General features: G+C 41.7%; 1 protein-coding gene across 3 annotated transcripts in view; it reads left to right on the top strand.

Annotated features, from left to right (window-relative positions):
* The first annotated feature begins 291 nt into the window (after positions 1-291).
* ANO6 (anoctamin 6) overlaps positions 292-23027 on the top strand; it is a 198685-nt gene continuing 175949 nt past the window's right edge. For all 3 annotated transcript variants that reach the window (XM_057701117.1, XM_057701116.1, XM_057701115.1), the window contains exon 1: positions 292-644. In XM_057701117.1, coding sequence (XP_057557100.1) covers positions 633-644 — 12 coding nt within the window. In that variant the 5' untranslated portion in view covers positions 292-632. The remainder of the gene's footprint in view (positions 645-23027) is intronic.

The following is a 23027-nucleotide window of genomic DNA, read 5'->3' as shown; positions in this document are numbered from 1 at the left end:
TAAACACCGTGCAAAACGCGCCCTCCTCCAGGGTCCTTCCTGGGAGCTGCAGCAGCGTCTCCCCTCTCTCTCGTAACAGATGTCAAAGAAGGCGAGCCTCAGGACGTGCCCATATATGACCTTGGAAGAGAAAGCTGCCTCGCCTGGAGGCAGCTTTCGGGGGAAGCCTGCCCACTCCCCGCCTGCGTGCTCTCGCCTCCCCCTTCGGCGAGCTCAGCCGCGTGCGCAACGCCGAGGCCAGCGACTCCCTCTCTTCTCCCGACTTCCTTCTGAGCCTCACACACCCGCCGAAGTTCAATCATTCCGCAGCGAGGCTCGGCGCTCACTGGGCATGCTCAGTGGCCGGGCCCGGCTCGGGTGGCCAGAGGTTGCCTCGGGCGCACGGCTCGGGTCGGCGGCCGCTGGGGCTCGTCTTCCCCGAGCGCGGGCTGAGCAAAGCGGCCCCTGAGCCGGGAGCCAGACGCGCCCCGCTGTCCTCCCCGCCCGGGCGCCGGCCCCGCAGAGCGCCGTCGTCGCGGACCCCGAGAGCCCCCAACTTCGCGCCAAGTTCCGAGCCGCCTTCGGGAGAGCCGTGCAAATGATGACCAGGGACGTTCTGCTAGAAATGGAGCTGGAGGAGGACGACGACGAGGATGGGGATATCGGTGAGCGAGAGCTGCCCCGGGGTGGGCCGGCGCGGGGCCCCGCGGCCGCCCCCCGAAAGCCGGGGCCCACGCGGCACGAAGTCGGGCACCGCGCGTGGGCACCACACCCTCGGCGGTGGAGGTCGGCGGGGCCCCGCGGCCGCTGCGAGGAGCGCGGGTGCCGGGGGGACGGGGAGGGGGAAGCCCGCGCCGCCGGCCCGGGGCCGCAGTGCGGCCGCCTCCCGGCTCCGCTCGCGGCGGGCGAGCGGGCGGCCCCCGGGAAGGCCGGGGAGGCGCGGGGTGCCCCGCGGATCCCCAGGCCAGTCTCGGGACGCGGCGCCTGAACGGTCACGGTAGCCGCGGGGACGCCCCCGCGCGCGGAAGTCTTGACTCAGAACAACAACTTTGGGGTCATTTTCTCCGGCTCGAAGCGGCGCGGGGGATTCCGGGGAGCCGGCGCGGGCCGCGAGCTCGTGGGCGGGGTCCGGGGAGCGCGCCCGGGGTCGGGAGAGCAGGGGTTTGACCCGCCTGAGTCCTCCTGAAGGTGAAAGCCCACGCGCGGCTCTGGGTCGCGAGGTTGGGGCTGGGTGGGGCGGCCCGGGACTGATTTGTGGCCGCCGGGCGCGGGCCGGGATCCTTTTTCCATCCGCCGCGCCCGCGGGGGAAGTGATGGGAGGAGGAAATCCTTAGGCGGGGTGGACCGCAAGGCATTTCCTACCCGTCCAGAGGGCCCCGGAGCTTGGGGGCAAGCCTGGGGTGCTCCAATTTTGTTTAAAAATGCTTAGAAGTAGTGGACGGAAAGGAGGGAGAGCAAGTTGAGAGTTAAACAAACAAAAGGGGTGGGAGGAGGTGAGGAAAGGGAAAGCAGTTGGAGGAGTGGGGAGAAAATCTGGTCCCGAAAGAGAACACTGTCAGGGAATGATGACATATTGGGTCCGGAAGACGGGCAATTAAATTACCAGGCAGACTCCGACTCAGTTTCCTGGACGCCAAATCAGTTTAAGTAACGTAACAGTTCCTGCTCCTGTACTAATACTCTTCTCTAATACATGCTTCTCTAATACATTCTTCTCTAATAACTTCAGAAGTATTGATAATTTTAGGAGTTGGGTGTGGTTCTTCTTTCATTTTAGGTACTGCTCATTTACTTATTTTTCTGGTTTTTCCAGCTCTATTGAGATATAATTGACATATAACAATGTATAAGTTTAAGGTGTACAGTGTGTTAATTTGACACGTTTATATGTTGCAAAATTACCACCGTAGTGTTAGCTGACACCTCCGCAAGGTCACTTAATTACCATTTCTCTTTTACGGTGAGAACATTCAAAATCTTCTCTGAAAGTATAAGATATAGTATTATTAACTCTAATCACTGTGCTTTAAATAGACCCCTGGAACTTATTCATCTTATGACTGGAAGTGTACGCTTTGACCAATATATCCTCACCACACCCCCATATCCTGCTGTTTCTGTGAGTTCACCTTTTTTTTAATATTTCGCATATAAGTGATACCATACAGTATTTGCCTTTCTCTGTCTTATTTCACTTAATGCTCTCAAGTTCCATCTGTGTTGTTGCAAATGACAGGATTTCCTTCTTTCTCATGGCTGAATAATATTCCATTATATATATCATATACGTGATATATGTGTGATTTATATGTGATTGTGTATATATATATATCACATCACCTCTGTCCATTCATCTGTAGACAGACAATTAACATCTTTCCATATCTTGGCTATTGTAGGCATTGCTCATTTAAATACAAAACCAAATTGAATAGAAGGTATTATACTCCATGGTTTAGCATTACCTTTCATTCACTTGAGAACAATTTATTAGGTATCCATTCTTATGAGGGAGCAATTAGTTGTATTCTTTTTTATAACATAGAAAACTGAGGCCCACAGGTTGATCTGCCTAGCTTCTGACACAGCTTAATAAGATTCAAACCCAGTTTTCTGACTTGCAAGACCTGTGCAGATTGATGTCCTTTTCACCTGGTCACTCCAGCTGTCAGATAATGTAAACCTACTGTTTAGCAGGTTATGGTAGTAAATCATGATTACATACAAATATAAATCATAGGAACAAACTTTAAAAACTTATAATAAAATGAGCACAGTCTGTTTCATAGGAAAACACTCTTGTCTGTTATGGTGAGGTGTCATTGTTTACATTGACAGTTGTAAATAAATAAGGGTAAAAACCCAAATGGAAATTGAAGTAAGCAAGAGACTCTGAGCTGTGTTCCACCATGCCATCAATTTAGAAAGAAAACTAACTTGGGCTAGTCTGTATTGCCCTCTTGGTTCTATCAAGTCAAAGAGTGTAGATATATTTAAGGAAAAAGTTAAATATCTCTACTCTTCTTTCATCCCACCCTCCCTAGTCTACTGAAATTAATACTTTAGTGTATATAGGGATCTAGTCAATATTTTATATCAGTCAATGAAGATCATTAAGTCTTAGCAATTTGGGGTTGTTATACAAATTTAATGTGGGTTGCAGTGATTTTTATATCAAGAGATGTTTACCATTCCAGTGGAAACTTTATGTCATTGTAAAATAAAAAGCCCTTTTAGATGTTACCAGAAGTAGGCTGATGGTATATAGCCTTTTATGAAATAATTATAATTAGCAGCTATGGGAGAGGAGACTCTGGTGAAATGAAGATTACAGTTTTAACCTCTGCCTCTAGTTTTGTAATGCAGGGCTGTGTTTTTGTAATGCAGGGCCGTGTAGTACTAACATACTTCTCCTAGTACTTGATTGTCACTACTAATAATTGTATAATAATTTAAAACCCACTCAGGTACTGAAGATTTCTATAAAATATCTCTATAGTTATTAACTTTATAATTCAGAGCAGAAGAGTTCTTTTGACATAAGTTCTTGGTAAAACATCTATCATCAGTTAATTTGCAAGAGACAAAAAGAAAAACTACTTAAACTAGATGTAGTCCCTGGTTATATCATAGAAATGTTTTACATATATAAATGGAAATGTGCCCTCCAGTAGACTGGGATTTGGGCTGTGTTTTGTTTTGTTTTTAAACCTGTGGGTTTCTGCTTACTTTTGAAGCATTGTTTAGTGCTGGAAGTATAAGGATTGCTTCCTTGTTTGGCCTGAACTAATCTAGAGGATCAAAGATAGTAAATCTCACTATGGTGTCCTTTCCATATTTGCTTTACTCAGAATGTAGATATTTAGTATACTGTTTTATTTTGTTTCTTGCATTTCTATTGTTCAGACTACACTGAGGGAAGAAAAGTGTTCTCCAAAAAGAAGGGAGTTATCAGGAACACTTCAGATAGTTCAGGCAAAAGGTTTTTTGTTTAGATGATTGGTTGTGTCAACTGAAAAAAAAAGTACAACCTAAAAGTTGAGAATTATGTTTAGTTTGGGGACCTTACTGAGGACTACAGCCTGGGATGACAGCCTCTCAGATAGCTTTGAGGGACTCTTTCAAAGAGGTAAGGGAGGAGCCAGGATGTATAGTTTTTTGCTGAAACCCCCCCCCCCAAAAAAACAAAAAAACATGTAGTTGAACATAAGATTGCTGCTAATCACACACACACACAATAGACATCTCAAATTAAAGGTTTTTGTGCTTTTATGTGTATGAGAAAATGGAAGAGTCTGGGCTTATTGAAATCATACCTTTGATATTCATCTTAATTATCTAGGGCCAGTATCCTGTTTTTCTCCATCCTGAATTCCCTTCGTGGGGCATCATGGGATGGCTGCAGTGGTTGATGAGTTTATGGCAACCACATCTTCATTTACTGAAAGGGCCAGTGACATTTCTTGGCCACTTTGGATTCCCAGACTATTTATGGTAGAGTTTACTCTCTGATCCCCACAGCTAATGGTCCTGTCATTGGGGTGGGGGATGGGTGGGAAGAAGCCCACTATCTCTAAGAGATAATGGTCCAGCTCTATCTCCCAAGTGTCTTTGTTGGCTCCCTTTTCACTGTCACATTTTTGTATAGACTTATCTTCCTGTACCTTCTCTATCCACTCACTACACATTTTATGTTTGATCACTTGCAAATCTGATCCTAGCACCAGTTTTGCTTTGTCAGCATTTATTGAGCAAGACTGTGCTAGCTGTAGGATTAGGTGTCGAGCTGGGTGTTGGGAAATGGAAAATGAGTAAGAGGCATGCCTTGGCTGTGGAGAGGTGTGGTCCATGGAACCAGCCACTTGCAGTAAGTGCTATTATTGATGTACATACACAGCCGTGCGGGAGGATGGGAGACGGCTGCGCAGAAGAGATTGTTGGGCCAGGTGTTGAAGAGGCAGGCATACAGGGCAGGAAGAGAGTCTGGTTTCAAGTATTGCCTGTGGTGGAAGGCAGCAGTCATGAGGCTGGGAAGGCAGGGAGGTGTGGCACCATGAAGAGTTTTGGATTTTACCCTGTAGGTGATTTGGAACTCCTGAAAGATTACAAGGAGAGGAGTGAGAGAAGCAGGTTTGCTTTTGGAAAGATCTCCCTGGCAGTGCGTTGGGAAATGGGTTGGAGAGGGGAGATGGTCGAGGTAAGCCTTTCTAGTAGTCAGGTTCAGAAGTGGCCTGCAGGGGCCATGGGAATAGAGAGGAGTGGGTCTGAGAGCTTATGAAAGAGGCAGCATCTCTAAGGTCTTGGAGACTGAATGCTTTCCGCAAGCAGAGAGGAAGCCGGGATGACTCTTAGACTTGAGCTGAGTGATTAGGTGAAAAGTGGTGGCAGGAGGGGAGAATTTTGTATTGTTCCAACAAGCCTTACACGCTTCTTCTCTGCTTTAGCTCAGACCATTCCCCTTCCCAGTAATACTAGACTCTCCTCTTTCTCAGCAGCTTCCTTTCCTTCGAAACCCATCACAGTCCCAGAAAGCTATTATTGATCCCCCTAGCCCAAAGCGCCCACCAGTGAATGCTCACATCCGTTATTTTTCTGTACCACACAGGTAGCTTTCACCTTGTGCTTTTGTTGTTCATTTTCTTTGCATTAATTAATCCCCCCACTAGAATGTGAATTTCTTGGGGACTGACACTAGGTCATGCAAAGTATCCCAAACGTTGTAGACATTCCATTACCATAATTTAAGAAAATTGTTTCTTCTTCACCCTCCTCTAAAACGTAAGCTTCCCAAAGGCAAGTGTGTGGTGTGCTTTCTCTCCTAAGCTATGTCCCTAGTACCTAGAAGGGTGCTTGATATTCGGTGGAAGCCAAGCAAATCATTGTTGAGAGAAAGAATAAGTGAATTACTCTGAATAATTAAGTGAATTAACTAAGTTATTTAATTAAGTAAACTTAATTAAATAATTAAATAAATGAATAATAAAAATGATGCTTAGTGGTTTTTATGGCCCTCAGTCATCTGTTCTAAAAACGTTGATTGTGCATTCTCTTCCAGGCACTCTGCTAGGTTCTGTGGTCCGCGACCTCTGGTACCTCACTGTCTAGGAAGGAGGCAGATATGTGAATAGATAATTGCAGTCATCTGTGATTAATGCTATACTGTAATCAAGATGTGTGCCAGGTCATTGGTGGTACCAAGGACAAAACATGTAACCTTGCTTAGGGGAATCCAGGAAGGCTCTACAGAGGTGGTGCCTATGCTGGCCCTGGAGGAAGAACCAGATAGGGGAGGGAATGGCGTCAGAACAGTGGAGTGTCCTGCTCGTTCGTCAATGTTCCCTGTTTCTCAACAAATGAACGTTGATGCTGCCCTTGCCTTATTTGCTATGACAAGTGGCTCATAAGTACATGGTGTGTGTGTGTGTGTGCGTGTGTATTCTTTACCGGGGTATGACAGCTAAAAAGCAAATTGTTCTTAAAGTCCTTCTCTTTGAACACAGTCTTACCCTGTTGCGTAAACCTTTTGTTATTTTCAGTTTCAAATCCACACTTTATCTTCCATGTTCTAATTCTCAACTCCAATAATTGCTTTCCAAAAGGTTCCCCAGTCTCCTCTTACAAATCTCATTGTTCTTTGGATCTGACACAAACAGGGCTCTAAAAGAGGAAAATAGTTCTATACACACACACCACCTTTCCTTTTTTGTTTTTTGTTTTTTTCCCAAGGGGTTGCATCAGTCACATATGTTGATTGCTGTACATTTATTTTTTCTCTTAGAAATCAAGAAATTTAGACGGAAAGCTCCTGTGAAGATTTCCCTCAGAGATACTATTTAAATTCTGACATTCTTGGGGGAAGATTTTAATATATTGTTAAGAATTCCACAGTCTAGCTTTAAGTTAAAAGATGGTCTTGAATTCTCAAAGTGTTATTTGTAGCAAGTTAGATTAAAATCATTGTATTTCATAGAAGTTTCCACTCTAGTTAATACTTTAGGTTTTCTTCTGTTATCATACATATCAGTTTGTTTTGTATTCTAGTCAATTCAGTACATCTTAACAAAATGTAAGTGCTATCTTATTTCCCTTTGTACCCTATAGCCTGCACATCCTAATACTTTTCACATAGTCCCAAACGTTTGTTAACCGGTTGTAACGGGAAGGTTTGTTTGCTGTAAGATTTAAACTGCTCGATCTGCTTTTGATACAAATCATTCAGGGCTGGGTCTATACAAAAATCACTAGTTTTAGAACAGAAAAACATCATTTCCAATCACCTTCAACCAAGGAAATGTGCTTCTTGACTGACTGGTAACTCATATGTAAATGTAGAGATTGTGAGAATTTAGTACAGTCAAGTGATTGCCTTAGGTCATTATTGCTTTTCCTTTAGTCTTATCTTGCTTTTTTAAATGCAGCTAAAAGTATTTAGCACTCACCCCAAGAAGCAGCCAGTTTAAAGAATACTAGATGAAAATGTCAACAATAGAATATTTTGGACATGTACCAAAGAGCAATCCAAATAGTATTCAACCCCAAATCAGACGGAATGTTTGCACAGAAGACAAATTGAAGGGTTAATAGGCAAGTTTCTCTGCCATGGTATTTATTACTGCCCCGGCTACATGTCTGAATACTAATTTAAAGAACTTGCTGCAGTAAGTTATTCAGCAGCCAAAAATACAAATGAAAGAAAATATATTCTTTTGTGAAGTCCAGATGTTGTTTTTATATTTAATGCTTTCAATCTAGGACATTGAAACTCTACTATTTCCTACATTATTTAAAAATACAAATACTTGAAATTGGGGAAAGAAAGGATATTAGTCATTAAAATTCTCTTTTCTATAATTTTTATTTTAACTTTGGCAGAACTTTAGCCGAAGGTCAAAGTCATGTAAATAGATATTCTTTCACAAAGTACAATTATGCAAATTATAGGCTTGTTTATAAAGCTTGTTTTATATAAACTGATTGTTTACATAATTGATTTTTTAATGATTTCTTCAGACATTCTAGCTAGTTGTTTGAAAAATAATCTTTCGCTTTGCACAGATAAGATGATGGTTAGATTTTTCTTGTGGCATCACATAGACACAAACAAACATTTTTTTTTTCCTGATTTGTGCAAAGTTTTGTAGTAAACAAAAATAATACACCCTCCTCATATAAAAAACTCAGACCTTTAACATTATTTTAAATGTTTTATTATAATTTATATTATGATTTTAAACAATTGTATTCACTTGTTGTATCATTTTATTTCCTTCTACTGTTACTTATTAAGTCCTGAAGGCTCAATCTGTGTAAAACATAAGATACTTTTTTCCAAAACATACAAAAGAAAGACCAACAAATAAAAGCCACCTTTGTTTCTAAGTAATACAGCTTGCTGTAAAACAATGTAAGCTCACTGACTTTAGATGCTATATAAGGAAAGTAGGTTTTAAAGACTGAGCTTCTTGGTTTCTTTGGGGAAAGTTGATCACTGAAGAGAACATTAAAAAAAAAAAGGGAAGAAAGAGACTGTGAATGCTGTGCTGATGCAGAACCATGAAGTGGGAAGAGGACAGGACTGCAGTCAGAAGACCTGAATTGGTGGTTGGCTTTGGCACCTAGAATTTATCACCTGGGGCAAGTTTTTTGGCTTCTCATCCTGTCTTTTCAGCCCTGCGGGGTTGCTAGGAGGATGGAAGGAGGCATGTACGCTGCTGGGCGTGGGACCTTTGCACTCACACTACCTGAGTGGCAGTTACAATATCACCATCATAATGAATTCTTTTATTTAAAAGCAGTCATGGGAACGGCAGCTCTTAACCTCAGAGAGCGCTAAGCCCTTCCCCAGTTTTGTGTTGCTGTGTTGTCACATTACGCGTGCAGGAACTGCCCACTAAGTGTCAGGTTCAGGGTGATCATGACTGTGGCTCTGCTGCAGACACATGTACTTGAAGATAAAAGAGTTGAAGAATAACATGTGGTTTCTGCAAAGAGATAATTACTGAGTGTGTTTTCCTCTACTCTTAACTAATCTTCAGACAGAATGACAGCGTTCTTCAGATTCCAGGAAACCTATTTCAGGGGGAATCTGTTTCAGGGATTCTTAGCAACAGGTTCCAACAGCTGACACTTAGTAGGCTCCCGATAAATGGTTCATAAATGTAGGGATTGTATTTCCATTGGTAGCACCTGTGGCTTATCCCATCCTCCCAATTACTGTCAGGCGGTTCTTACCAAGTAAGTACGCCCTGTGTGTCACCATGTAACTGAATGCATAAGAAGTGAGGAAGAAGACTTTTCAGTAAGAAGTGAATCAATTACAAATTGAGCCTGTAGAATACCACAGGAGAACTGGGGAGAGGACCATTGATGTTGAGATTCTCAGTGGTCCGCGTTCTCCATGATTCCATCGTCACGACTGAATGGTGGAAATGTGGAGGAGCATTTAGAGAGTTCACCATTCCGTGGAGGGAGGGCGGTCACAAGGCGGTGGAGGGAGCAATTGCTGACCTGAGGTTAGAAACCTATTTGATTTCGACATCCTTCCCACCCTTGTAGATGCAGGCCCTGTCAGTCTTGGCCCCTCATGTTCTTAATGTCTTCTAGAATTTGGGATTGTCCTGGGTGTCTGGGGGGGACCTTCTCAGCCCCTTGCTGCTGCGGCACACTCAAACCCTGCTTTCGGAGGGCTGGGGGGTGCCTTGGGAATCGACACCTGCTTGGGATCAGGAGGAGAGAAGGAGAGACGAGACCCCAGGGATCCGCACCCTCAACAAAGCCCTGGAGAGTGTAGGTATTAGGGATCAGGTGAAGGGGATCTTTTCTTGAGGTTTGGATTTGCAGATGAAGACCTGGATTTCAGTAGAGGTACTTATACTGGAGGCAAAAGAAAAGGATGACTCTTCCCTGTGTTGGAAGGTCATTTCCACCACCTGTCATACACAGCCTCACCTTGGCCAAGGTTGTGGACCTGCGTCTTATGGGACTGTGAATATCTGTGGTGAGGGAGAGAGGGGCCACTCTGCTGGCCTGGGGTCCTTTTTGTTTACCCACATCAGCTTCTGCTCCTGGTTGCCAATCATTTTCCTCGGAGTCTGTGATCTTGCCTCTGTCTCAGTATTTTTGTCACACACTTAGCCTGGGTCTGCAGAGGTGGAGACCACCACTACTTAAACTTATGGTTTAGACAGATATAAGTTCAAATTCTAGTCCAGACATTCACTAACTGTGTGACCTTGAGTGATTAATGTAACTTTCTCCTTCTCTGTAAAATGGCACAAATATTAGTACCTACTTCAAGGGTGATTGTGTCAAAAATGACATAATTTTAAGGAGCTTACTTTGCAGAATTGTGGTGTCTGATACACAAAAAGCCCTCCATAATTATGGGCTAATGGTAGTATTATGGATAGCTGTTTTTAACCTGTATTTTAACTCAGATGTATCTCTTTTACTTTTCATTAGAGATTTTACCATTCTTCCATTTATGTAGCTCATTGTTATTTTTTGTCTTTTTCATTAAACTGTGAGCATTTTGAGGCTATCGTCTCAGAGAGCAGCGGAATGCCTGGCACAGAGTAGGTGATCAATATAATCTTGTTGAATGAATGAGCAGATGAATGAAAGATATTGATCGTTGAAGAGCTATGTGGTATGATCGGAAAGGTAGGACTTTGGATATAGATCAACCCTTGGACAGGTTCATATAACTTTGGAGCTTTAGTTTCCATATTAGAAAAATGTGGTAGAGATAATAATACAGAAAGGGTAATGATACTTACTATATAGGATTGTGGTAAAGTTTAAAATTAATGTATGAAAGGATAAGGGACATTTACAGGCACATAATATGCCAATAAATAATAGTGGCAGTCGGTATAAAACAACTAAAAATGGAGAAATACAAGTGACTGGCGTAACCTAAGTTGGATTTTCCAGTGGATGCACTTCACAATAGAATTACATCATCCCTTTGAATATATATAATTTTAGTAAGAAAGGTAAGAGAATATAGGGTAAAGATTCATAATGAAATTTTAACAATACTTTGATAGCCTTTACACTAAAGACTGTGTAAGAAATAGGAACATTTCTTAATCTAGCAAATTGAAGATTTTGAAAGTATCTTTTATCAAGGTCTAAAGGGTAATGTTGATATTGATCATGTGATCTTTTAATGAGATAAACTTTTAATAAAATATGTAGTTTTAAATAAATATATAATTTTGCTTACCTTGTGAAAGGTGAGTTATTTTAAGTGGGAAAATTCTAAAATATTTAAATTGCCTACAAGACTAAAATTTCTGTTCATTGAGTTTTCTTGAAAAAGTTTGAAGTCAAGAAAAACCTGTTAAGAGATGGATGTGATACAGATCAAAATGGTAAAACGGAAGACATGAACACACAGAGAAATTCCTCCCCTTATGGTTTGAACTTTTTAGAATTTAGTGATATAAAAAATAAAATAATCCATACCTAATTTGCAAAAGAGGTAGATGAAATAATGTTTCTCATTTTGTAAACTTGAAGTTTGGGAATGATTCAGCCAATATCTGTTTGTTAGAAATTAAACACTGCCAGGCCCCTTCTAGTAGCATCAGACCTAAAAAAAGTTAGACATTCCATTCTGTTTGGGTAGGCGAGAGCAAAAGACAAGGAAGAAGGCTGTTTTTATCCCCCAATAAAATAGAGTTTAAGGTTATTTGCTTTATATGTAAGCCTTTCCTAGAGGTGACTTTTCAATAAAAGCCAGTCACATCCTTCAGTTACTGCACTTAGAACTGCAGTTCTTGTTGTCCACTGGGTTTCAGCCTGTACTCCATCCACAAGATGCAAGGCTGTCTCGTATTTCCTGCTTCTGTTTAAATTTAGATAGTATTTAGTACTCACTGGGTACATGCTTCTATAACAGGCGTATTGCAGCTTGCAAATCACAGAGGAGACGTGAACATTTCTAACAGGCCTTGTCATCCTCTCTGAGGGTGAGCAACATAACCAAGGGCTTTTGAGCAGTGGGGTAATCACGGTTTTCCTGAGGGTTACAGTTGCCTAACTGTGGCTAGTGGCTTGTTTTATACTCCAAAATACTTACTCTGAAGAGTTCAGTCACAACATTGACTAACTTATTGGGCACATACACAAAAATCCCTTTGAAAGCTGATCATGGAATTGCTAGCAGTGGCCTTCATAAATCAGGTCTGTTGCTTTTTTAAAAAGCCAAGTGCGTAGAGATTTCATTTAGCTCAGAGCACGGGCTTAATCTCATCTCGCAATCTGTTAATTCAGTAAATATTTTCTAAGGACCTCCTAAAGGTCACGTGCTGTTTAAGGTCTGAGGATACAGAACCAGGGAGAGAAGATCCCATCTTCAGTGGAGCTTATATTATAATAAGTGATCAAATAAAACCCAAAAATGCATGTGGAAATCAGCACCTTGTCTGCCAGGCATTGTACTGGGCAGTAGGAATTCAATACACAAGACAGAAGAGACGGCCGCTGCCTTTGACAAGTAGGCATGCTGGCAGGGAAGATAAACATGCCAACCAATCACCAGCAAATTATATTTAAAGATTGTGAGAAAAGAGATGGAACCGGGATAGCACAGCCAAGAACAGAAGTGGGGTGTATCCAAAGCCGGTTTAGGGGGCTGGGCCCTCCCTGGGGAATGGCTAAGTGCAGCTGTTCTCATAACTCTAAAAATAGCATGGCCTTTGACTATAATCTTTAAAAATCAGGTCTACCAGAAGGCTCAAGATGTACATTAGACTAAGGTGTAAAACACCACATGTGTTTCCTGGCTCACAACTCCAGCTGTGCTGGGGGAATCCTCCATGCAGGAACTTTGTCTGTATTGATTTCAGTAGCTGTTAGTGCACCTTGCAAAGGTGAGCAAGTAGCATTGTTGCTGTATCGTCAGTCCTGTGCCTCTTTATTCCTTGGTAGATTGGCTAAAATGTTAGCACTGGGTTGGAAAGCAGCAAAACTTAGTGGGTCACTCCCAGTTCTTTTCTCTCTTTCTTTGTAGCTCCATTTAGCATGATCTTCTAACTGAAGCTGAAGGAGAAGGTGAGGTTGGGCCCAAGCAGTTCTGTGCATTTTCCCTGAGCTGCCAGAGGAAGAGTATGGGGAGACGGCGCAGGTGCCTCTTGTTCCAGGCGCTCCACCCTTCCTCTCCTGACTTGAAAGGAGTGGGGAGCTAGCAAGAATCCCTTTTCTAGATTCTCAGCCAGGAACTGGTTCTGTTCTCTTCCTGCCCCGGTCGCTGAGGGGTGTGACTCATTCCTGTTTGGAAGTGACTGGCTTTGGCTGGGAGTCATAGCCAAGCGCCTGAGGCATGAATCAGAATGTGTGTGCGGCTGGAAACGCCCCACAGAGACTGAGGTGCTCCCTCAAGAATTTCTCCCCTTGAGAAATCCTCATTCTAGAGAAACAGTCTCTAAACAGTAAGGTCCTACGGTATAGCACAGAGCTATTGATGTATTCAATATCCTATGATAAACTGTAGAAAGGAATATAAAAAAAAAAGAATATATGTGTATATATGTGTATAACTGAATCACTTTGCTGTACAGCAGAAATGAATACAGATTGTAAATCCACTATGCTTCAATAAAAAATATTGAAGAGAAGATTTTAAAAAATAGAGAAACTCTCTAGAATTCCTTCCCTGTGAATAGCCAAAGTACCCTGGTATTAGCGTAATATGGAAGATGCAAATTAAAACTTCTTTTGTTTTCAGTCGATAGGGCAGAAAGAAACAGATGCAGATTGTTTCCATTTACTCTTAAAAAATCCTGTTATTTTTCTGTGTTAGGATCTTTCACACATGACTGAACTCTAGCAGGCAATATGACTGTATTGTTAAACTTATTGTTATATCCATTACAACTAATTCCTTTCAAATGGAGACTATTTTCTTTATAAATGCCATCAAGATCAACTATAAGAGAGCCTATCATTAACCCTTTGCCATGCTTTTATCTGAATCCTCCATTCTAGTAATGTTTTAGTCCAGTGGTATTTTTTTTTAACATGTAAAAGGCATATTGCACATACCGTGAAAGGCACAGTTAAATGTTCAGTTTAAGTTTTTACAGTTATATAGCCATCCACCCAAAATAAGACACAGGCCATTTTCATAGTCCTTTCAATTCAAGCTGTCACCTGCCCCCCCTCCCCGAAATCCAGGCAAGCACTTAATGACATCGACTACTATAAATTGGTTTCACCTGTTCTTAAACTTCATATAAATGGAATTATAGAGAATGTTGTCTTTGTGTAGCTGGCTTCTTTCACGTAGCATAATGTTTTTGGAGGTTCATCCATGTTGTTGCGGGTATCAGTAGTACTCTAGTATATTTTAACTATAAGACTATCTGGAAAAGTATTTTGAATTAAGTCAACATATTACATCGCTGATCAGGCGTGCACTAACAATATTAACCTTTTAATTCTATTTTTACTCTGAATTCAAGTATTTTTTGGTCTTAATCATTTTCATACTTTGGTAATCTTTTTAGAAGCTCATACAGTGCCTTGCCTGTAATAGGAAATTAGCAAGTGTTTTCTTTACGTTGGAAGGGGGTGTATGAGGAAAATGAACTCATTTTATAGAAGTTCAGGTTTTAACGGCTGTACTGTGATGTGAAACCAAACAGCACCTGCATTTCCGAGCGTCAGTCTGTGGACAATTTCACTCATAAGTGTGATACCCGTCCACAGTGGACTGTTTGTGGGCGCTTTCCTCCAGGGTAAGGAGTTCAAGTGTAATAATAATTCACTCTTCCAAAAGGTCAGTTCTTCCTGATGTTTTTTTTGCTGGTAAAAATATTCTAAGCAGATATTATTAGCCTCCTTTGGTAACTGAAGAGCTCCGAGAACAAAAACAGTAACGGTGACCTATCCAAAGTGAAGGAGTGATTCAGTGTTGGTGCAAGACATTCAATTCCAAAATATTTGTTCTAGCACATGTGTTCCAAGTTCCCAGAGAAGTTATTGACGCTGACGTTGGTTTCCCTTAAGGGTGACTCATGATTTCTTGAGTCTGGTGTCCACTATTAGTCATCCACACTGCTTGGGTTAAAGCAGGCTGCTCAACTCTGCCTGGATTCCAGCCTTCACGGTCCCTCCACCCCCTTGATTCCCACCTCCTGGCTCAGCCACTCAGCAGTCTCTGGAACCAATTCCGACTCCAGGCAAGCAGGATTTTATAATTCAGCATTTAGCATCATTGCGGCAACAACCTTGTGTTTGTGTTTCAGTTCGGATACGTTGGCTTGTTCTTTCTTCCCCAGTTGCCTAAACTTTTCTCAGAAACATGCCTGCAACGCCAGTCTCTCTAGTTCTTCAGGTCCCGTTTTAGTCTCAGCAGTCATGCCCGGGATGTGAAGTCCTTCCTCCCCCTGTGTGGTGCCTCATGCCCTTGACGGGACCAGACCCTGATCACGGCCTGCCCGTGTCCCCAGATTTAAGAACATGAGCTGTACCTCTGTTCCTTTCTTTAGCCATTCTACCAGGGGTACCTTAAATCTTGGACCGTAAATTGCCATCGAAGTGTATATCTTTTCACTCCATTTCATTAGTCATGCCGTGCTGGCTGCCGTAAGTGGGGCTGTGAGTAAGAGTGGGATACAGTTTCCTGCAGTAAATGATAGGAGACTTAACTTCAGCCCGGCACCTAAGAAAGATCAAGTGTTTACTGGAATGTGGGCAAGCCACCTCCTGGGCTGGTAGAAATCTGCACCTGGGGCAGTAAACAATTCTATTCAAAAGCAGCTACCTAGGGACCTAGTTGAGGGACCTAGTTGAGCATCGGGGTAACTGTGCCAAGCTGGTACTCAGCTGGTAGTGCTGACGGCTGGGGCTGGAAACCTCCCTTCCCCGTTCTTCAATATGGAAAACGGATAGTTTCTCAATCTTGTGCATATACATCTTTAAGAAAAGTCCCCTGGTAACAATTTCCAGTGTTTGAAAATGTGCTGAGAATCCAGAAAGTAGAGAACCACTCTGAGCTTCTTCCTTCCCTTCCCGATGCTGTTGGGCTTCTGAATGAGCGTGCTTGTCTGCCTGCACATTCCTTGGTTACCACATCCTCTGGCAGGTGGCCTGCCTTCTGGTTCCTCTACTGGGCTTAGTCCAGGCACTTGCTCCCGGGTCTCCATCCTCCCAGGTTGCCTCTAGAGCCTCATCCTGGGCTGGCCTGAGTGTCTTTGGAAATAGCAGAGGCTGTACCTGACGGGAAGAGGGATCTTACCTGCCTTAGGAGCAATTAGCTAAGGTGAATGCACAGGCAAGACAGTCCTAACCCTGTTGTGACAGAACCTAGAAGACATCAGGTTCACATTTTAATTATTTTAAAAAAGTGATAGATGCTGTGAACAGGCAGACCGCATAAGGTTTATTGTCAGACTTCTCCTAGAGCTAGTGTGTGTCCCTGCCATTCGTTTTATTAAGCTTTGTGAGCTTTCACATGTGAAGCTGAAAAGAGATTGAGAAAGGTTCCCTTCAGAATTTTAAATTTTATACAATAAGTAAGGTTACAGAATTTCACACCCCTTTGAAAAAAGCTGACTGTGACTACTGACTTTTAATCTGCAACCGGAATAGAAATGTATGTATTAATGAATATTTTGGAAACATATGTAGAAAATCCATCATCTGTGACTTCTGTATACTGTATTAATTTATTTGTTACTTTATTTGTCCATAAATAGTAAGAGATTATTTGGATAATAAAATACTTTTGGTGACAGATTGCTTTGTAGCTTTTTGAAGTCTAAATGAATTTATTGTACATAGGTGTCACCTCGGCCATGCATTCTGAACTTTTAAAAGCACAGCTTTCTTAGCATTATCCAGTCATGACAACCTGGAATAAAGCATTTTATTTTTCTACATATCGCTCCTTAAATATAAAGCACAAACTGAATTTACCAGCTTTTTGGTCTTATTAAGGATGTTTATAGATACACTTTTTAGAGTAATTCATTGCTGCAAATTAAATGGGAGAGATTCAGACATAGTACAGATTGTCTCTCATTTAATCTCCTGGAAATGTGCAGTGTAGAGAAATGTTTAACTTAAATTGAAGCTCATTTTCTCTTAGGAAGAGTATATAAAGGACGATTATACTAAGGGTCTTTTGTCCTGTGTTTTATAGAAATAATCACAAATACTTTAATCTGATATAAATGCTGTATAAAGCTTTCCCTGTAACTTAAAAATTGATTGGGCAGGGAAATACAGTAACCGTATAAAATCATGCGTGATGTTTGATGACAGGATAGTAAGTTTCTGTTCATACCCTTCATGATTCCTGCCTTATTTTCACTGCGGCCATTAGAAGTTGAGTGAGTGAAAGGCTTCACAAGTGGGTGGGTTTCCGAAAGTGCTCTTTAAGGCAGCGGTCCCCAACCTTTTTTGGCACCACAGACTGGTTTCATGGAAGACAGTTTTTCCACCAATGGGGAGGTGGGGAGACAGCTCAGGCAGCAATGAAAGTGATGGGGAGCGATGGGGAGCAGCAGATGAAGCTTGGCTTGCACGCCTGCCTCTCACCTCCTGCTCTGCAGCCCGGTTCCTAACAGGCCTCATACCTGGGCCTGGGGACCCTTGCTTTAAAGGACAGTGTCTGTGAGGCATCTTTGAAGAGGCTTGTGGGAGTCTGAGGCATGGAGGATGGTCTTTTTTGGGGGAAGGGGCACGCAGCATGGCTCATGGGATCTTAGTTCCCTGACCAGGAATCGAACCATGCCCCCTGCAGTGGAAGTGCAGAGTCCTAACCATTGGATCATAAGCTATCATCTGGGTTCTTAAACTTAGGATCCACATGGATGGGCTTGGAGATGGGAGATTTCTTGGATCCCCTAAAATGTATGGGAAACGGGTTTATTTGCATATTTACAGGTCTCTGGTGAAAGGAATCCATAACTTTCATCAGATTCTTAAGGGACTTCTTGATGCAAAAGCACCAAAATGCCAGTTCAGTGAGACTGGGACAATTATGGTACAGAACTCAGGAGTTAAGTTTTGTTAACTGCACAGAGCTGTAAAATCGGGAACTAACACTGCTGCCTTTCGAAACTGGAAACCTGTTTCCCTGTGCTGTCATCATCTGCTCCCACACTGACATTCTTAAGGTCCACCTGCTTTCAGATGTGTGCTTGACAATGGAGTCCCTTAGGTGGCTGTATTGGGGGAAGACCAGAGAAGGAATAGAGGATGTTCTTATTATATATATTTTTTATATTTCTCGACTTTTGACTTCTGTTTTGATTAGGAATCTTAGGTCACAGGGGACAGAAAGTCAAATCAAATGGCCTTAATAATCAAGGAAATTTTTTTAGTGCAGTACGTGAAAGGCTCAGGGGTGGTTTTAGTTTCTGGAGGCAGCCTTGCCCTTGGGTCTCATGGATGGGACTCCCGGCAGTGCCAGCTCTGCCCTTGTAGCTGAGGGCAGTGATGGTTTCTCACTTGCTACCCTCCTTTCACCATGTCATACACAGAACAAAAGAGCAGGTAACTCCTCTTCCCTAGAAATCCCAGCAGATAGCTCTGATGGGATTGTATGCCCACTCCTATAACCACTATTGTGGACATGAGTCAGTATGTTAGCCCTCGATGAGAGGAGTTACTTAAGCCATATACATGAAAATGAGTGCGTACATTTCTTTTGAACTTTTGTATTGTTACCTTCTAAAACTAAAACTGCAGTGAAATAATCTGTCAGTTCAATGTACTGAAATGTCATTTTTAATAATTTTATGTTTGCTTTTCTTCATACAAAAATTGGAGTCATAAGATATTTTCTATTGCTCTGTCTTAAAAACAAGCAAAAAATTAAAACTGACTTTTTTTTGGGCAGAGCCCTCATTAGAGCCCTCCTCTGTCTCCTTGCCATGGTGGTGTTAGCAACTCTTTATTGAAAAGATATTTCCCTGGCTTAATCTGCTTTTTCACTGTGTTGCTACAAATGTTTTTTAAATATCTCTCCAGTGTAAAGTAGTAGGAAAGACTTGTTGGGGTTTTCTGAGGTTAGGATGACTGCATTAAAATCTTTACTCTGATACTGGTTGTGCAAACTTAAGTAAGTTGTTGAATCCCTGAGCCGTTTTCTCTCTTTTTAAATAAAATGAGAAAAGGTACTTAAAGGACTTTGTACAGTGCCTGGGACTAATAGTTGTTTATATTAGCCAAATTATGCAAATCTCCTGATTCCAAGTAAAATTATTATAAGGTGTACAAGAACTTAATTATAGGCATTCAGGCCCATAGCTAATTATTATGCCTATAGAATGGATATGTTCATTGTAATTTTGCATAGATTCTCTTGGGTCGGATTCCAGAAGTTAGATTGACATTTTAGTCAAAAAAATAAAAAAAAACCCCAAGAAGATTATTAAGTTGACAGAGATAGCATATGGTACATTAACATTACTAATAAGCATTACTTGTGTTACTGAATTAGGTCTGAAAATGCCAAGAGGGAAATTAGCTTAAAGCACTGAATTTCCAAGTCTGTCTGAGTGTAAGTACACGGTATGTCTGTAATTGATTTTATTCCTCGGGTGACTTTATTCAGCTTATACTGGGGCTCACTTTTCATAATATTATAATAAGGGTGAATAAAAATGAATATATGCATTTACCTTCTACAGTAAACAGTTTCGATCAGAATTGTTGAATCAGCAATGTTCTTTGGAGCCAATGAGTACAAGACTGAAATCTATTGAAAGTTTACTTTGTGGCTTTTGGGTTTCTTGCACTTTCCAGTGTAATCCTCTTTGAGCTCTTCAGGATTTTTTTAACCTGGGTCAGTTTAGTGCCTAAAATATTTCTACACTTGGGAATTCAAATAAAAATAAACATTGCTAACCCCGAGGCAAGAGTAATGGGGCTGAGGTTGTTGGGCTTTGAAAAAGAAAGCTGACCAGTAGCCTATAATACTAGAGAGGCCAGCTGTGGAAGTGGATATGGAGGGAATTCTAGCAGATTTAGGGAATTCATTCCTATAATTAACCTATTGGTTTAGATTGTTAAACACTTAACATGGTCCAAATATAGACTTTTCCCTAAGAATGTTTAAAAACTAGACAAAACAGGGATTGGTCTGTTTTGATATAGCCTTGCTGCCTATGAGGGTAGACCAGATGACTTCACATGGGTTACTTCCATCGCACTTTCTAATGGAATCTGTCCATCCAAGATTTGTTACGTGTCTGCTCTATGCCTATCAGTGTTAAAATCTAAGAAGAGGCATAAAAAGAGTAACATTTATTGAGTTGCGATGTATAATTATAAATACTTTGTATTAATACATTTAATGGTTGTAATAATAAATTTGTTTCCAAAAATTCAAATTATATATATGTTTATTTAGTCATATAAAAAGACCAAAAGCAGTACGTTATGCATCAGTAGCAGCAACAGCTTTTCCAGGTTCTGCAGTCATCTGAACAAAATTATAGAGACATCCAGCATCCTCCATTAAAAAAAACAAGGTAAAAAACAAAACCTCAGAAACAAAGTTCTGTTACTGTTGTGGTACCTGGCACCATTATTTATTTATTTTTTAGCTTCTCAGTCATCATCTGGAAAGAAAACATTCTAGAATGTTACCAAATCAAGTCTGGCTGCTCACCAATCAAAAATCACTAGGAGAGAGGAAGGCGGGGAGGGAGAGGGAGAGGGAGGGAGGTAGGTTGGTGGAGAGGAAAGTTGCTTTTAATCAGAGTGCTGGCAATCTGGGGAGATAGTGGACTCACTGTCCCCGCAAAATGACCTCTGAAGCTCGGCCATGAAAGTTTTAAAGGGAAAAAGGGAAGTAATCTCAGTTAATCATTGAGATGGGGGGTCAGAGTCATTGCCATACCCCACTGTGTGCAGACTTGTGGGCAGATGTGTTGAGTTTTTGTGATTTTTCTTTATTTACTGTCTTGTTCACACTGTTCACAAGACTACTGAAGGGGAAGCTAGGGAAGAGATCTGGTCATTTGCTAATTACATATTCTTCATTTCTACTTCTTTGATCTACGGAAAGAACCAACAAGTTGGGCAAAGTATTGTGGGATGGAAAGATTTCAAAGGTGCGCTCAGGCCAGAGATGAATAGAGCATGGGGGCGCCTGGTTTAAGGTTTGTGACAAGACAAAGGGGCCTCCTGCAGAGAGCTCTTTCCTGAAAATAGCTCTCTCCTGCTAGAAGTTGCTTACAAATCCCCACTTGTCAGAACATCATTCCATTTCTATGGGATAATGGGCGAAGGTCTGTCTTCTGTAACTTCTTCCTGCTGACATAGGGTGCCGTATCCTTAGAGATGTCAACATGCGTCTGTAGCATCTCTTTGCTGACACTTGTTGTTGCCCATTTACATATACAGGCAGGACAAGTTACAATTATTTTGATGCCCACAAAGATATAGACTATTATGAGCAATAGTGTTAATCCCATTCTCTTAAGGCCAGTTCTTAGAATTGTGCTAGTCATAGATTCAGTATTGGTCAAGATGGAGAAGCTTGTGTCATGGCTGCAGTCTGGTCAGTCAGCCTTTTTCCTCTGGTGGCAGTTACAGTATTTGTAAAACAACTCAGGAAGGTGCATTAGACACTGGATGTGTGATTCTATTGTCCTAACCATTAGCTGCTTGAGCCTGCTCCTTTATGACTCAGGGAGGCCTGGGAGACTTCAGCTTCTCTGCAAACAAGAGGCAGGAGACGTGGGTGGGCCTTTGTACTTGGGGGTGGGGGTCTATAGAGTTCTGCTCGGTTCCACTATTAGGTAGGTGCTATTATTATAATACCCTTTTTTATGAATGATAAAATTGAGGGTTAGCAAAGGTAAGTCATTCACTAAAGTCACACAGCAAGTAAATGCTGAAGGCAGGATTGGAACTTAGGCTCTGTCATCACAGTGATTCCTGGACAGTCTAGTTATGGCTACAAGAATGCAAAATAAAACAAGAACAGTATAAATATTTGATTAGCTAATGTACTGCAGGACTGTGGATCTTATTTCATAAGAATCTCATTGCCATTAATTTTGTTTCATCTACTTGAGAACCCTGCTCATTTCTCCCTAGGTGGAAGGCTGATCTGGGTATGAAAGTGAGTCCTTGGAGCTAATGAAGGAAAGAGATTGATGAATACTGCTGTAAAGTTAATTATTTCCCCCTCCTTGCAAGCATATATAATGGTAATAACTTCATTTTTTGTAGCTGTGGCACTTAAAGTTAACAAAGCACTTGAGTCTCACTTGATTCTTACAACCATCATGTAGAGTTGGCAGGACATCTGTCTTATGGATGAGGAAACTGACCTGCTGTGTCACCCTGAACTTTTGCCACTACATTGTTCTGTTATTCACTTTAGAAACCTTTTGCCAAATAGTGTGGCTGCATTTTCTTTTGTGTTTATAGGGAATATATGTGACATAGTAAAGAAAATGTGCTTCATGATAAGTAAATTTTTTAGAAAAAACAAACCAGGGAATTTGGAATCAATGGACCTGAAGGAATACAGAGGAAGACACTGGCAAAAGGCATTTAAACAAAGGGTTGTGACAGTGACTAGTAAGTGTGAGTCCCCACTGATCCAGTCTTAGAATGTGTTGACTGAAAAAGAAAAATGCACAGCCTAAAAGTTGATAATTATGTTTTATTTGGCAGACAAAACTAGACTTAAGCCTGGGGCTCAGCCTCTCAGATAGCTCTGAGAGACTGCTCTGAAGACGTAAGGGAGGATCCAGGGTATATAGGAGTTTTTGCAATATAGGCTAGGTAGTTGGAACATCAAAAGATAACTGTTAGAGAAAATCAGGTATCTCAACTTGAAGAATTTAGCGCTTTTCTGTGTGGGAAAATGGAAGAGTCTGGGCTCACTGAAATCATTCCTTTGATAGGCACTGAGCTGTCTGTGGCCAGTACCCTGTGCTTTCTCATCCCCAGTCTCCTCATGGTGCATCATTTGAGAGTGGCTGATGGCTTGATGGCAGACATCCTGTTCCCATCGTGAGTCTCCTCAAGGCTCACCGTTGGGGCGGCTGTAATGTGATGACTTG

Source organism: Hippopotamus amphibius, chromosome 12 (genome assembly GCF_030028045.1).
Source record: "Hippopotamus amphibius kiboko isolate mHipAmp2 chromosome 12, mHipAmp2.hap2, whole genome shotgun sequence".
Lineage (NCBI taxonomy): Eukaryota > Metazoa > Chordata > Mammalia > Artiodactyla > Hippopotamidae > Hippopotamus > Hippopotamus amphibius.
Note: the sequence above shows the minus strand (reverse complement) of the source record. Positions and strands in the feature narration are given on the sequence as shown.